General features: G+C 37.3%; 1 protein-coding gene across 3 annotated transcripts in view; it reads right to left on the bottom strand.

Annotated features, from left to right (window-relative positions):
• Positions 1-17,669, bottom strand: part of DPP10 (dipeptidyl peptidase like 10) — a 557,376-nt gene that overhangs the window by 142,923 nt on the left and 396,784 nt on the right. For all 3 annotated transcript variants that reach the window (XM_030487513.1, XM_030487512.1, XM_030487514.1), the window contains exon 4: positions 5,852-5,946. In XM_030487513.1, coding sequence (XP_030343373.1) covers positions 5,852-5,946 — 95 coding nt within the window. The remainder of the gene's footprint in view (positions 1-5,851; positions 5,947-17,669) is intronic.

Below are 17,669 nucleotides of genomic sequence, written 5' to 3'. Positions count from 1 at the left end.
AGCAATCAAGGGAACAATGGGACCGCTGTGACTGAAAGGAGAAGATGGACCACTGGGAGATTAGATGAGAGAGCAGCTGAGAGTGGAGCCCAGCAGGAGAGCAAGCCTTGTAGCAGTAAAAGCAGGGTGCCTCTGAGAAGAGAGTCAGGTTGTAATTAGGAAAATACACAGTAATTAGAATGTTGAAAAACTTGGGTTTCCAAGGTTACATTTCTTATTGCAGTATTTCTTGTGCCACCTGAGCACTTAATCTAGATCCAAAAACCTTGCAATACTACATCTTGTATTTGTTAACACTCGGGTTTCCTATGCAGTGTAAAAGATTATTGTGCCTTAAAACATGATCTAAGCTGAACTCTACCCTATGGATGGGGGCTATCCTGGATGGGTGGTTCTCAAAAACACAAACCAAATTCCCCAAACTCACCTGAAACTCCTCATGTAGTCCCAAGATACTTTCACACATATGCAGGACATAAAAAAATTCATGAACAGAACTTTGCAGCTCACAGCAGCCTCACACCATTGCCTCTCTAATAGAAAATCACCTCTAACCTGTAAATAACAGAATTTTCTTCCTCCCATTCCCCATCTTTGTTATAACCCTTAACTATTTTCTGTACCAAGGAATGATGTCATCAGGACTATTATTTAGAGAGATCCTCCACAAAGCTACTACACCTGGCAGTTCGGAGTACTGTCCCCTGCATTTAGTGTGTTGAAACCTCCTTCACTTGGACAGTGAATGCCCAATGGCCACCACCAAACCACAATGACTGCAAACCCCTCCATCTGTCAGGCTTTCCCATCTCTATGCACAGTGGTGCACTGCAACAATAAACTCTACCTCATAAAAACTCCTCTACTGAAAAAGTTTTGCTGAAGGGGTTATTTAACATTTAGAGGAGCATGAGAGAGCAGAGATAATGTTACAATGTTCATAACCACCTATTTACAACATGTGTGGGTCATTAAAATGTCCAGTGTTGCAACAATTACTAATATTTATGTGGTTGTATAATGTTGTTTAATGTATTTAACCATTGTTCACCCTTTCATTAACCTCTTACACAAGGGTCTTAAAATATAAGCATGTAAACTACTCTTGAAATTAAATCTACATTAATCAACAAAGAAACTATAATGGCATTGAGATGCTGCACTGAGTTTCCCATCAAAAGAGGAAAGGGGTGTGGTTGGTGGTGGGGAACACAAAACAAACAAACAAAAACTATCAAAAGGAAGAGAAATATCAAAAAGAAAGGCTGTTTATGAACAGCACTCTGTGAAACACCACAAAACAGTCCCTGCCAAAAGCTCTGCTCAGACTAAAACTTGCATTCTCTGCTTTTGGCTGTAAGGCCTCCACTGGGTTTTCACAGCTGTGCTGCCACAGCTTAATCATGATTTATGAGCCAAGACTACTCCTGCTCTGCTCCACCCTTCTGACACCATCCCCTAATTAGCAAGCAGCAAGAAGTAATCCTTCTCTCTCCATCCTTGTGTAAAAGATGGTCCACAGTAATATGACATTACAACATACCATAGGGTATAGTCCCTGCAAGCCCCTGGAAAAAGATTTGCAGCTCACTAATATCGGTTTGCTATGCACCAGGATGCAGTTTCCCCTTGAGCTTGAAAAAAGTTGTGGGAAGGTGTCAAAATCAAGGGGGAGAGCAAGTCAGGATTGCTGGGTTTTAGAAGAGTAGAAAGCATACAGGTGGGGGGAAGCTGTTGTAAATACAAGACCCTATACTAGAGTTTCAAAACTGAAAACAATTCTACTTGTATCATTAGGCATTGCAAACAAATTGACAGCCTCTTATTTGATGAGTCAAAATATACCCCATCATCTACACTCTAAAGGCTTAAGGAGTCACACCAGATTCATTTCTGACCCAGGGTCCTGGACTGAGCGTTTGTGAGGGTGTATGCATGGTATCTGAATGATTTTGCATACATCCACCACAAAAGTAGTGGAACTAAGGGCTAACAAATAAGTGTTACCACTTTCATAATTACTGCAGGTTTTTTTTTAAGAAGGAAAATTGAAGGCAAGATTTCTAAATGTTTCTTTCAATAGATCCAAAACATTTGGAAAGTACTATTACAGAACACACAGTCCCTACACGTGTTTTCTTTCATCTCTGTGTTTGCTTTTGTTCTTTTTGGTTTGGGTTTAAGAATTGTAACAGAATAGAGAGGCTGAGCTAGAAGCATACTAAGGGACCAGATCGACAACCTCCCCTGGGCAAAAGAACCCATGTGGTCATCCATGCTTTCCTCTCCAGCTTAGCCAGGTCTTGTGGCTGGGTTGTGTGCTAACTGGTAACCTGCTCTTAGTGACTTTGTGTAACAGTTGATGGCAAAAGGAATAAATAAATTGCTTGTTAACTTCAGTTAATCAACCAAAATTGCTTAGATAAATGTAGCATAATGTTACTTATTTTGGAACCATAACATGTAATAAAGTATTGCTAAATGCTGAAAAACTGGTAGCCATGTCATGATCATGGTGATAGGCACCTCAGATAGATGATAGAGAACATATTGTAACTGCATATCGAGGCAGCATCACAGCTATCAGGATGCCACACAGTGATTCGTGTCTAGGGCTTTTTTTGGCTCCATTTAAAAGAAGACTTGCCCAGCCTCCAGCTGTTAACATTTATATGCCCTTGGCTGAGATTATTAACTGTTTATTAGACAGCTTAAACAGGATGCACTACATTAATACACTGAGAGGACAAGTACGTATTAGAAAATGTCTCTACATTATGCTATCTAGAGATGCTAATAGATATTCTTTGTGCTTTACAAGTTACTCTTTTCACTTATATTGCTGTATTTGTTATCCATAATATCGTTTTGCTGATAGTTTAATTAAATAAAGGCCAGATTGTTTTACTAATAGATTGATTATAGAAAAGGATTCAATTTGAAAAGGACGAATGAAGTGCAGTGATTTCTTCTGAATGAAACCTAATGAAACTGGAAAAAAGCACTTTAATTCAGGAACTGTGGATAGATACTTCCCTATGGAAGAGAAATGGGCATCTTAGAATGACAAAATACTAGCCTTTCTTCCTTCCAGATGCATGACTATTTTTAAAGGTTTGGGTTTTTTTTCTTTTATACATGTAAATATATAAAAAAAAAATACATGCAGTTTGCTTTTTTGCTGATACACATGCATAGTAGGCATAGCAGCTCTTCAGTAGGGCTATCTGACTTTTAGACACTAAGAGACACAAGGATAAAAGAAATGTACTTTGCACAAAAATGGCAGTCTCTAAGGCACAAAACAAAGAGCCAGTGATCCGTGCACAATGGAAGACTGCTTCAGGGGATTAGGAATGAGGAAAACAGAAAACCTCTTCTGGGCTGCTGGTTCATATACAGCCCAATCATTACTGACAAAGAATCACTAGCCCCTTGCCTTCGCACAGTGAGTTTATCACGGAAGTTCAATTTTCAATGGACAATTATGAACATTACTAAGAAAAACCTGCCACTTCTGCAGGCTGCTTGAGCAGAGAGGCAAACAGGAGAGAGAACACAGATTGAAAGCACACTAATAACTCCCATCAAAAGGTGACTCTTCCACAGCTAAAACCCTTTCATAGGGAGGAATGAGGGAACTTGTATTGCCATTGACTATGTTGGATTTGTGCTGTATTTTTTATGAATACAAGTCATCTCTGCAGAGTCATTAAACCCGCACCATTCTAATTATGCACGAGTGATTAAGCAGATGTGACACTGAGCAGCGAAAATGTTGATTAATGATCCAGGTGTCTAACTTTGGAAGATTACATTTAGCAGTGTGAATTTGGGGACAGCGGAGATTAGAAGAATGCGACAGCTTTTGATTTCATCCATAATGTCTGCCTCTGTAATGTTATGATCTATTAGGATCACTGGCCACCTTGTCAACAGACAACTCAGCAAGGCAACATTTGCCATTGCTCTCTGCCAAACACATATCAAGAAATTTGCTGAATCTTCTGCTCTGTGTTCAGCTTTTTATTCTACTTCCATATGAATAATCATTGCTGGAATTCACTTTATTTCACCTCTAATATTCTTAGCTTTCGACTAAGAAAGGAACTTTGAAGGAAGAAACGCATGTTTTTATTAGTCTCTGTTCAATATGTAATTGTCAGATGGTTGCTTGAATATTAACCCTTTTTGCATCAGTTTCTCACATTTATAATTAAGAGTAGATATCTAGTGTCTATAAGTCTCTCAGCCTGCATGACTTTAGGATAAATCAGTTCCATAAAAAGCACAGAGTAGAGCAACTTTGTGAAAAGAGGCGATGCTCACAGTGTGAAGCAGCCTGTCCATACTGATCCATCATTAGTTGGCAAGACTGGTTCAGCATAATGGCCTGAATAGCTTGTCGTGCTGGCATTGCACTTGACATTATGAGCCAAAAACTTGCATCCAAAAGTGTATGAATTAAATCTGTGAGGAAAGTCAAGTCTTATTATTACAATCAAGTTTTATAGCCAGGGATGTCCAAGCAGCTGCTTGCATTCAAGTTATACACTAAAGACAATATATAAACTTGACGCAGTTTATTCTCTACTTAGCCAGGCAAGTGCTCACACACACACAGAGATAACAGGGAAAATGCTTTTGCAATATTTTGTGGTTTGTACTTTACAGAAATTCACCTTTTGACCCACTTTTAATTGTGTCTGCCAGCCTTTTTGGGGTTAAGAAGTACCCTGAGGCACATCCCAGGATATGGAAGGGTGCAGCTTACAGAAAGGGAGCCTCACACACAGACCATTAAATTACAATTCTCTCCTCCCTTCTCCTTCATCTTTACACTGACCTAGGAAGTCAGCATCAAGTTCTTTCCCCTGAACTTCTACTCTCCTCTTTCTAGTTTGAGGAGTTAGAAGAAAAGGTCACCAGGGGTTTATGCTTTGAAAGGAGGAATCTGTACCAGCAAAGGCCAGGACCAGACCAGGAATAAAATCAGCCTTTGCCAAAGACCACTGATGAAAATCAGTCATCCTTTTGGGTCTGCAGGTGCAAAAGATTTTACTAAATTAAAAATAAAGGGATTAACAATAACAGCCAGTGGTCTGTACAGCGAATTTATGAGCAAAGATTGATAAGCCATGTGTTTACGCTGCAAAAACCTGATAAACAAGAATTACAGGGTAGGATATAAGTAGTATCACTGAGAATAACTGCATTAAGCAAAGCAAAAGAAAATTTAGACTAAGGCATTAAAGCATTTCACAGCAATTACAGCTAGTCAGAAACACATGCAAATCACTCAGGTATACATTATTTACTGGTCACAAGAAATAGTCCCCAGTCATCTAGCTTGCCATTAAAGCAGAGGAACAAGTAAACCAGAGATTAACATGACTAGAAAAAACATTTTTCTTTGCATATTTAATTCCTTAAGGGAAAATCTTCACATGATTTTTGAACACTTTTCCCCTTTTATAATAATGAAAAGCTCTCGACGTTTTGAGTAGCATTCCTCCATTTTATGAAAAGTTTTATTATAATAGACATCAGGTAGATTCACCAGCACACACACCAGGCATGATTCTTTAAATGGCCTGAGCAAAGCATGGATTACAGCCAACAACGTATCCTCCAAATTCTTGGTTATTTACACACAGGTTGAACAAAATAACAAATTACTTCAGCCAGAAATTGTGCACTGACAGAGGAAAGTATTATACTTTCTATTTAAATATAATCTAGTCTAGGTTATACTTTCTTTAACCTTTAAATATACCCTCCCACTCCTACTGCAGGAAAAAACGTTAGCAGACTTCCACTAAGAAATCAGTAAATAATATATGTTACTTACAAAAGTTGTATTTTCCAATAGTAATGTAGTCGTATTTGTTTCCACATTCAGTTCAACGACATGTCCATTCCTATTTTTATACACCACTGCTGTATCTGCAACAACAAAGGCATTAACAATTAGCAAATTCAGTGTTTAATACATCTGTAGAGAAAACCAGCATATTAAAGTCATCAGAATATCTTTATTACAATACACAAACAAGATGGAGAGAATTGCACTCACAATACCTAGTTTTCTTGATTTGCCTGATGAGCTTCAAAAATAGCAGTTTACACTCTACAGCATTTTCACCTCACTCAAAAATATTATTTGATTCAAATGGAAACATTTTATGTGGCAAAAACATATCCAATGGGATTGCTGTGAACAAAGCAACATCTTGAATGTAAAACTGCTCTCACTGTCAATCTGACACTTTAAGATCCACCCATATTCACTATGAAAAGCACCCTATACTAAAGTTACATTGTGGAAAAAACCTTTTCCTGGACATCATATTCACATATCGACGTGACTCTTAACAAAACTTCTGTACTGTTCTGTATCTCTGGTAACTGGTATGACAAAGACATGTACTATATCTTAAGACAGCCCATGTCCTGTGTGATTAGTGCTGGGCCACAGAATACCAGATTGTCACATAAACTGAACGTTATCAAAGAAGGGTTAAAGCTAGGACCATGTGTAGAACATTTAGAACGCTGTGGGATGAACTGACATAATTTTTTCCTTCTACCACTTACTTTATTTGTAAGCTTCTATAAGAAAAGTATTGAATCCACCTGAACTAAGGAAAAAAAAATAAATTACAAAACTGTTTGTGGCTCCTATTAAAAAGGCTTTCTATCTGTTAGTATTATTAACTGCAAAATTACCAAGAAATAGACAAGAATTACACAAGCCTTGATTTAAAAATCAAAAAAATTGGTTCCAAATTTCCTACTATTTCTGATATGAGATTGAATAGATTGAGTGCTGACTCTTTTTTGTTATTTTAAACCCATGTAATTGATGTTTAATCAAATGAAACTACTTTGTTATAGATTGTAAAAGGCATAAGGAAAGTTCTAAATTAAGCATAAATGAAACACAAAAGAATTTTACTAATCTTAGTAATATTTAGTAATATCTGAGAAATTCATTACAGATCCCTGAATTTTATGAAGTAGGAAGTAAACATGAATAGAGAAAAAGGTTATGCTATAATAAAAAATGCCCTTCGCTTTTTTAGAAAAATGTAGCTGTATTTTATTGGACTCCACAGAAACTCTACATCTACAGCACTACTGAATGTCCTCTGGTATGTTCTGTAAAATTAATGAAGCCTCATTTGAAGAGCTTAGTAAGCTATTTTAGAATCATGGCTGAGAAGTGGGGTGGGATTGATGAGTTAGGACAGTATCAGAGCTTTAGTTTAGGAAGAAAATTAGATGGTGAAGTGTGGAATAGCAACTTCTTATAAAGAAAAAGATTTCAAATACTCATTTTGAAAAAAAGAAGTAACACTTTGTAGAAAGTTATTTTGTTTTCAGGTTACTGGCTACTACAGAACATCAAAGTTTTTGCGACTTCTTGTAGGGTTTTTTCATGTATTCTTTTAGGTATCCTAACACTGAAAATCTTCAATGATGTTGTACCAGGGAGCGAAGCAATACTATAGAAAAAATAAGGTGGTCTGGCCAAAGAGCTGTCCCCAGTTACGAGTAAACCATAATGTGAAAAACAGCACATACAACTCAGAGACATTGAGCTCCTGTCAACAACCAGCCATGTTCAATCCTCCTGCTTGGACAGTGCTCTGAACAACAGATTTTTTTGTCCATATGTGAAACTAATATGCCACCCAAATCCAAACAACAGTATTAGAATGTAACTCCTTCTCAGTTATCTGCTTTTCTACATGCCATATACATTTGGCCAACAGGATTTATAGCATCATGGCTCATTAACTAAGCCTACCAAGAACATTTCACCCAAATAAAGAACTTTCCCTTAAAATTGCTAACAGGACCATGAGTAAAATACACAGTCCTAGGGCTCTTCCTGCAAGTCATACACACAGAGTGAAATGGCATTTGGAATATGAAATACTATGAATGACATAAATTAAAGCCTTTTTTCTAAAGTTAGAAAAAAATTTATTCAGATTATCAGACCAGAAAACTGAGTCAGTCCTCTTCAAAAGGCAGGCTTTACTGTCCAGTAATTATACGTCTCACTGAACTTGGGTTTTCATCTCTATATTGGACTCAGTAGTTAACTTCTGAAGTGCATAAATTAAATGAATGTTTGCAAAAGACGTGGAGATTCTCAGATAAAAAATCATATCAAAATACCATGTATGCATTGAGCATGAATAGTCTTCAAAAGTAATCATATTAATTACTATGAAAGTCTCATTCCAATCAATAGCTTATTAGGCTGGAAAATGTGATAGTTGATGGTCATACAACACAATGATGATTTTTTCACTGATGGATCAAAAGTAAGTAAAGAGCCATAAACGTACATTTGTTTTGAAATTCTTGTTACCAAGAGTCAAAAAGTTTACAGAAGAAAATAATACCTAGTCCTTTGTGTGTAAATGCTGTCCATTTACACAACTGATTTATTTTGTTTATTATCTTGGTGTCTTCACCACAGAGAAGTTCAGGGATCTCTGACACTTCACACAACCATTCAGAGGAGTAGAGTTCCTACTTCAAAGAAATTCTCGTTTAATTTTAAACAAAGAGTAGTATTGCGTTAAAACCTCTTGGCTGGGCACAAACTGCAGCACTGTAGAGCCATCTAGTCTACCTAAGGACCTCACTAAAGTAGAAAGCATTCTGTCTTAAGCAAAGGAGAACATGAGGAAGCCTCTGTAAAGAACATGTGCTATCAAGTCACCAGCCCTGGATGATGCAGACAAAACAGTTTTTAAAACAACTAATTGAAAAATTCCTATTTGAAATAGTTCTCAAATTTCTGAAAACTTTGGAAACTCCAGACCACTGGATGACTGATAAATTTATTCTCTGTTACTGAAAGGTGAGGACAGACAACCAAACATCTGTATATAAGTTACCCTGACATCAGTCCCAAATAAAATAGTGGCACAATAAATCCAGGATTCTTCCTACAAAATACTGGCCAGCAATACAATTAATATCTGATAGCATTTTACGGAACACAGGTCTTGTTAAACAAAGTTTGACAGGGTTATGTTTGATAAAAGCAACCATGCTGAAACTGTGTATTGGGTTTTCTTTGTGGCATTTGATTTATTTTATGACATTGTGATTTGCAAGATTACATTAAACGGAGTTAACAGGGAAACACATTAGGAGGATTAAAAATAGTATCACTAAGAAAAATAAAGAGGAAGACAAGGTACTCCTCCCAAGAGATCTGTCTCACCTGGTTAAACGGTCATTGTTGTAGGTGGGAGACTGGAATTGAAGAGCAGTTATGAAAAAAGCTTATGGGCTTATACAGATAAATGCTGTACTACTTGTTCTCAATGCAATATCAAGGCAAAAAGAGTTGATGCAATTCTTCAGCATAAGTGGATCACAAGTAAATGTCCTAGGGTGATCTTGTCTCTGCTCACACCACTGGTGAGATTGACACTTGTAAAATGTCCAGTTCCTGAAATGCACACTGCAGGAATAGGAAATGTGTAAAGAGGAATGCTAAAAAACTGCCAGTGTAAATCTAGATCAGAAAACAAACATATAAATGCAAGGCTGAAATGGCTAAAATTATTCAGGTTAACAAAGAGAAAGTTCAAAGACATCTAAGTCATATATATATATAGCTAGGGAAAAGTTGACAACAATTATGGACTCTGGGATTTGTGGAAGAGCTCAGCAAAGGAGATGATCGAACCTGCAGCCCTGGGACATTTTTTCTTAAAGATATGCTTTAGATCTTTATTTCAAGAAATAGTTTAGTCTGAAGTTGGGTAAAAAGTATAAAGGGTTGAGACTGGATGGCTGTTGCAATCTCTTCTCGCCTGGAATCTGTGGATTTAATTCCCTTTATTCATTTTTCCCATCCCCTTCTGCAACAGATCTTTGGAAATACAGGACAACAGGATTGTCTGAACAATATAACTCATGTTTGTAGCTGTGTGCTAAGACGATTTTTATAAAAATCTCAAACCTTGGGATTTTTTTAGTTGATGGCCTGTGTGATCAAGGGATATTTATTTTTATTTCTGATGCATGGGATATTTATTTTTATTTCTGATGCATAATTTTTCTCCTGTTTGTGTGTTCTACTCCACTTTCTTACACACTATCAAATATTGATCTCAGCTGCAGATGGGATACTGGGGTTGGTTAGTGCTGCAGCCCCATTCAGAGAATCTGCATGGGTGGATGGCTGATATGATGCTCTAAGGCACATCATGCAAATCCCACAAATCTCAGAAGAGAAATTTTTCCCAGGCAGATGAAATGGATTACCACTCTTTCTCCTCTTGCTTGCCTAACCCTGCAGCAGGTGTTTACCTGCTGAGATGGTTCTGGTTTGGCTTACCAAAATGATTTGCTTGATTTGTGCGGGGGTTTCAACAATGACTATCATAAAGATTTTTCTTGTTCTCTGTATTGCATACGGAAGGTTTTCCACCAGAACTGCAGCATTTAGTTCAATTAAACTCATTAGGTTTTTAGAAGACAAACTTGAGGTTTTTCTGTATAAGATACTATACTTGGTGATTCATCAGTCACTCTGATAATATACAGAAAAAGGTATGGTAGGCTCAGTTTTTATTATAGATAACTGTCTTTGGGAAGAATTTATTCCACCTCTGATTCTGAGCTTATTTCTAAAGCTGATTGTGAGAGAGGCTGCCTAGCAGACATACAGCTCTGTAGACCAAACCTGCTGCTGAACAGGTTCTCTGCAATTTATGTGGCTTTCACAAAGAATGCAAGGTTAAATAAAATATTAAATGAAAGCACTCTAAAAACAAAATTCTTCTGTTAATTATTGCAGAATAGTCATTTCACCTGAGTCAGCAACATATTAATCTTCTTACAGAATTACACTAACTGCAGAAGCAACAATAATTTATTTTATCAGTGTGAGGCTAGATGTCCAAATGCTTATGCCATTGTATGTTTTCAAAAGTAAATCTTTTCATTATGTGCTCTATCTATAGGCAAAGAACATGGAACACATTTTCTGCTGAAATGATTGATCCATACAATTTAAATAATAGTTTGGACATACATCAATACCATAAACATAGCCCTCAGTGATGCAAATATGCAAATATGGTATCATCATAATCTCAGATGTTTTTAAAGCGAAAGCAGTATTTCATATAAATAGTTTTACTGAGGCTATTGTTCCTGGTTTAAGTTCAAATCTGGTAAAGGTTCTGCTCAAGATCAGGGTATTTGTTGTCGGCAGGAGATGCAGCTCTATACTCTGCCTGGCCTGAGATCTATTCTTCCAGGGAATGTCAAAGTACAGGCAAACTATCACAAAATGCAAAAAAATCAATGCAAAACTTTTTTTTACTTGACAAGCAGCTTCACCCCCATCAATTCTGCAATAATTTCTTTACCCTCATTTATTGAATTTACCCTCATTTACTGAATTGACAATACTCTGCCACATCCTAAATGCTATAGAATTCATTTTCAGCACTCACTGTTCCAACTTGCTTCACATAAATGTTCACATTATCGGAAAAAAACCCAAGCCTTTTAAATTCGAATGGAAACTTATGTATTACTTGGAGGAAAAAGCAGACTAACCACCATCCTGAAAATCAAGTCCTAGATTGTGCTAGTGCAAGAATTTGACCCACGGTCTACACGGCCTTTAACGATCTAGCTTTCTGAAATCAGGACACTGAATGGTGGTGGTTTATTTGATGAATATATACTCTGATTTCACAAGTCACTGAAATTAAGCAACTCGTCCTGTAATTTAAACTACACAGACTGGATTGAAAGGGCAAGTTACTGTATACTTTAAAGAAAACCTAAATTGTGACTAAACTTCCACATTCCAAACACTTAAAAACTTAGTATTGTTTAGAGCTAGCCTCTATTATCTTTACTCAAAATTACTCTATCTGTAAGCAATGCTTTCAGAAGTGTATCAAGATTTGGCAACTGTTTTGCCAAATAAATCACATAATTATTTCAACCAACAGTTGCACAGCGTTAGTCTGCTGAACTGTTTTCTTTACTCTCTTTCACTAGTGCTCCTCAAATAAACATTAATTGTTCTTTCACCGACTTGAAAAACAAGATTTACTTACAGAGAGCCATTGCACCTTACCTCACAAGATTACAACTAATATTAAGTAGGGCGAGTATTTCCTCAGAAGCCAAACTTTTCCTTGTTTACAGATGCACAAGTCTGTCCTGTTAGAAATTTTATTACATATCATCAGTTTCCTGCTCCAAAGAATTAGAAAAGACAACACAAAAGACACTAGAGAAAGAAGATAGCCAAAGATCTGAAGTGATTTGCCAAAGATCACACAGCCCATCAACAGCATGTTGAGGAACTTAAATCTCTTGATTTTTAGTTCAGTGCCATATTCATTTTCACGTCAATACTGATCCAATCTTTTAGTACTTGGAAGTTTTCTTCTTTTATTGGCGGTATCTGCATATTCAGACCTGTACATGACACAAAAGCTCCAAGCTACTTATCACATAATTATTTTTTTTCTACAATGGAGTATCTCCAAGAGACTCCCTGTGTGCCTTAAACTGTTGACACACTTATTGAGAAAGAGAAAGCTAGTCATGTCCTACGTGTGAATGAACAAAGGTGATGTGAAATGTTTTTTTCATTTCTATAGGTCTCTACATCTGTGATATATTATACAAGAGATCACAGACCAACAGAGATAAAAGTCAACTCTTAAAGGTCATCAGTGTCGGACTTTGAAAGATCCAACATCTTCAGGAACAAGTGGTATTTGGTGATAAAGCCTAAAAACAGGAACCCTGCGCTGCATGGGCTCCTTCAGAATTTATGAAAACTTAAAGAGGCAGGTTAGGCTCACCAAGACCACCGGAATAAGAAGGTTCCTGAATCTGAGCATCCAATATTCTGTGTATGCTTCATCTTAGCCATGCTAGAGTCGTGTTTCTACCAGTGCGTTTATTTTCTGGAGTATTATTCTAGTCTATTCACAGAGTTTTTAAGCGGTGAATGTTAAGGTTTGAATACACATTGTGGTTTTCCTCTAGCCTTTAACAGTCATCACAGCAATCCAAATTTACTATAAAAAGCTGCCTAGCTTGTAAATCTACATTGCCATGTTCACTAAGATGAACTTGAATAATCTCTGCAGATGCTAATAGTGACAAGGAGTAACAGAATCAGTAGTACACCTCTGAGAGGAAAAAAACCTAATTCCAACTAAATTCACAGTACTGTTAATGTAATTTTTGTTTGCCAAACAAAAGTACTTTGGTAGAATATTTGCTAGATTTGAATTATTTTTTATAATAAGGTTTCATGGTAACTCCTGCTAAACTTGTGTGGATCCATCAATTTCAATGGAGACATGCCAAGTTCAACTTGCTAGGACCTGGCTTAATAGAGTTTTAGAATTTACTAATACTGATATTGAGTAGTTTGAAGAAAAAACTGATTTATAAAGAAGGCACACAGAGCACAGACAGCTAATTGCTTGCCAATATGTTTATAGCACTATAAATCTTAGCCTAAGCTAGTTGCCTGAAGGAGCCCAGAAGTACTAGGCACTGACATTCTTTAAGGATTCACATCCTAACCTCCCCTCTCTGACAAACAATGAGCATCACAGACACCTCATGGGCTTTTGCCCACTTTCATAGTCACAGATTCATAGAACGGTTTGGGTTGGAAGAGACCTTAAAGATCATGCAGTTCCAACCCCCCTGCCATGGGCAGAGACACCTTCCACAAGACCAGGTTGCTCAAAGCCCTGTCCAACCTCTCCTCCAACACTTCCAGGGATGGGGCAGCCACAGCTTCTCTGGTCAACCTGTTCCAGTGCCTCACCACCCTCACCGTAAAGAACTTCTTCCTAATATCTAATCTAAATCTACCCTCTTTCAGTTTCACTTTGTTTTCCCTGGTCTCACAAGAATACAGAACAGGGACCCAAATCTGGGGCTTTTCCCTACCCAGCAAGAGGAGCAGATGCATCCCCCCATCCTTCTAGCAAAGCCTGCCTTCTGCTTGGCCAAAGAAGGCCCAGCTGATGAGCCCTGGGTCTCATTTTTGAGGGCAGGGCCCAAGGAGTTTTCTGAGGATACAGCAGCAGCAGTACTGAGGCAGTTTTGTGCATAGAAGCCACCAGATATTAAGGCAATCTATCAGTCTTGAGAGCATAAACAGCACCCAAAAAGTGAAGGAAAGAGGAGAGCCATCCAAGCAATGCTGAAAATCTTCTCCACAGTATCTAGAATAAGGAGTCTTCAGGGCAGTCTTCTCAAATACTGACAGATTGTAAATGCTTTTTTTCCCATTAAAAATATTTACTAAGCTTTTGTTTATTTAAACAAAATTCTGCTTTGCAGCACGAACAGCAGCATTAGTAAGCGTCCTCCTTTTCCTTATATTTTACTTTTTTTAAAAAATACAAATATAAGAGAAGGTTGCTACCTTGCTGTCAACACATATGTCCATCAGTCCCTGATGTACACGGCATTATTAGAACTGCAGATGGCATTTCATTAAATTGATTATAGAAAATGTCATGCTAATTAAAATAGAGAATGATTTCTGATTTAATGAACAGGAGGTGTTAGACAACTCTTTGTCTAATTAAGGGTTTACTAATTAAATAAAATAGTCATTTACAAAGATATTACAGATACAGACCAAATTTCAATATGTCAGATAAGTCAGCTGAGCACGATTTCCACTGGGTTTTTTTTTTTTCTAAAAGTTTAGGCTCTCGTTAGTAGTACTTTCAAGAAAACATTTATTTTGCATTAGTTTTATAATGTCAACTGTGACTCTTTCAGACAATATTTCATTATATAGAAGATTCCCTATTCAAAATGACTCGCAAAGTGGTAGACATAGGTAATTCCTGTACTTTCTGCCTTCTACAGGTCTTCTACTTCCCTTTCTGTTCTATGCCCAACACAAACTAACCAAAACCCAGGTGGAGATCTTACAGCACAGTAACTACAGAAATGGAAGCAGCACAGTCACAGTAGCATCCCGCTGGACACAAGCAAATTAGCTTTGCTGAGAAGGTAGACTTCTCAATTATTAAATAGAGCTATATGAATGAGAAGATAGAACCCAAAACAGTAAATCTTGACTGTTATGCTTATATTGATGAATTAAGCAGCCTAATCAAAAACAATCTGAATTTTATTTATTTTAATTATGTTTATTGCATGTTGTGTATTTGTGCAGAAAGGGGTAAGTAGCACAAACTGGGAGTGCAGGCATTTGCAAAAAACCTATCCTCGTACCTTCTTCAACTCCAGAATAAAGTGACCAGGCACGCTGAATTGGTCTTGAAAATTCAAGTCTTCATCCATAATCAACATACCTTCCTGTTTTCCTAATCTTGTCATGGCTATCATACCAAGTCATGCTCAACTTACGCCAATTTTCAGTGGTTCCCATTACTTTAGTATAAATGTATGAAAATCTTCAACTCTTCTCAACAGCCAATATTCATTTGTAAAATTGCAGATTTCTTCCCTATCATGCAAGTGCACAGGGTCATGCCTCATTAACAAAACTGCTGATATCCACATGCCAGCACTTCAGATGGGACAGAGGAAATAGATAGCTCTTGAATATTAACAAATCAACTGGGAGATTGACTTAAAAAAAAATAATACAATAGTGAAATATATATCACAGTTAAATGAAGCCTTATTGAGTCTGAACTGAAGCAGATGAATAAATATTCACTGCAGAGGTACTGGAGGCAATAAGGTGGACAGCAACCAGCCTCAGGTAATAATGTCTGTCATGAGCTCAGCTGGAAGAACTTGACTATCTGCTGCCTGAGCAAGTCACTTCTGTACGTGCTGGAAAGATGTAAATGCAAGAGAAGTTGCTGAATTACTTCACAAAGACAATAAAGGTATAGCTAGGTAGGCTGAAATGCATGTAATCACAGAGAATGTAGCTGAATAAAGTTCTAGTGACTGTACTGGGGCTCTACCCAGACATGCTGTGGAATCCAGGTACACTGTCAGCTTAGTTTTCGCAGCAAAACTTCACCTCACACCCCAGTTTTTTAAAGATACATTATACTTCTGTGTACTGCCATGACAACACAAAGCTGGAAATGTCTAAATTTTAACAAGTTTTTCCTACAAGTTTACCAATTTATTAACTGGTAACTTAGATTGCAACCCCTTGAGGTCTTTGGTCCTGCCATCCATGGCAGGTAGCAGTAATAGCTTGCTGGAGCTATTTCTTCTCCAGTCTTGTTGGATGGAGGAAAGCTATTCTTCTTCAGTCTTCCTGAATGGCAAGGTTTTCCTGCAGTTCTCTTTACTCCTCTGGGACTACACCTGGGAGAGAGCATAATACTTTAACACAGGTCTGCTCACTCAGCCTTCCCAATCCCAGGCTGATCCAGCAGGGTTTGTCTCATTCTCTGATTCAAGAGCACACTCAGAATAACACAGCTACAGATGAGCTACAGCTTTCTGAAATGGACAGTACACCACGGGACAGCAAGATGTTAACTTCCATCATATAAGAAGCTAACAATTGCAAAAAGCTGAAAGAAAATAAGACTTATGCCATAATTAATCTCCTATCAGAAGTAATAAAATTCTACTTCACTTTTAGAACACAACTGGACAAAACACTACAAAGCAAATGAATAAAAATAAATGAAAATGTAAAGATCTAAATGTGTACTAGCGTAAATGGGAGGCCATTTTCTAACCCAAACAGCAATTAGATGATGGACTAAAGCACAAGATTTGACTATTTCTGCCATTCATCCTCACACTTTCCCCATTCCACTTTTTTAATGCAGAAATTTCCATCTCTATTTCTATCATTACCAGGAGGAAAATGTTAGGGATATTCATTTCACCCCCCTAGAGCAAAGCACTAAACATGATTTCATGGTGTTAAAAGCTAGGGTAATAGACTTGAGTCTACTAGTCCGTTCCAATTTGCTTGAAATGAAGTTAACAGTAAATCAGTACCAAAATAAAGGTGAGAGGAAGAGGCAGTATTCGTGGCAAAGAGCCTTCCTAATAGGCCTACATCACTGTTCATGTGCCACACAACTCTAGTAAGATCCACCAGGTTATTATTCCTGGATACTTTTTGGTACCTACATTTTTATTTAGCTGTTCTCTCTGTAAAAAAAAAAAAAAAAAAAAACCACAACAAAACAAAACATATATATATATATATTTGGACTTCAAATTAGAAAATGCACTGTACTTAAGGTACTAAAAAATTGAAAGAGGAAGAGTAGAGGAAGTTATACCAGCACTTTGGTTTTCTCAACCCACATTGCATAGTGATGGTGACACATTAGACATTATATTGTCGATGTAATTTTGCCAGCCCAGAACATTCCACCTTTTCCTAAATTTCTCACACACTGTTCAGCTTTCCCAACTACATGGAAACATTTTTGGTTAGGAATAAAAAAAAATAAGCTTTGATTGCTCTCTTGCGTTGCATGAAAGACCAGCTTGGCAATGGACTCAGCCAGCTATTGCCCAAATAACGTACATGTTCCTTGGCTGTTGAGAAAATTAGGGAACACACTACCAGTCTCAGTCACACATCCCATCCCAGCCTCTTCCCCAGAGAAATAATAAGGTATTTCAGTACAGCAGCACCTCTC

The sequence above is a fragment of the Strigops habroptila genome, chromosome 5 (genome assembly GCF_004027225.2).
Source record: "Strigops habroptila isolate Jane chromosome 5, bStrHab1.2.pri, whole genome shotgun sequence".
Taxonomy (NCBI): Eukaryota; Metazoa; Chordata; class Aves; order Psittaciformes; family Psittacidae; genus Strigops; species Strigops habroptila.
The sequence above is the reverse complement of the archived record's forward strand: the minus strand, read 5'-3'. Positions and strand labels throughout refer to the sequence as shown.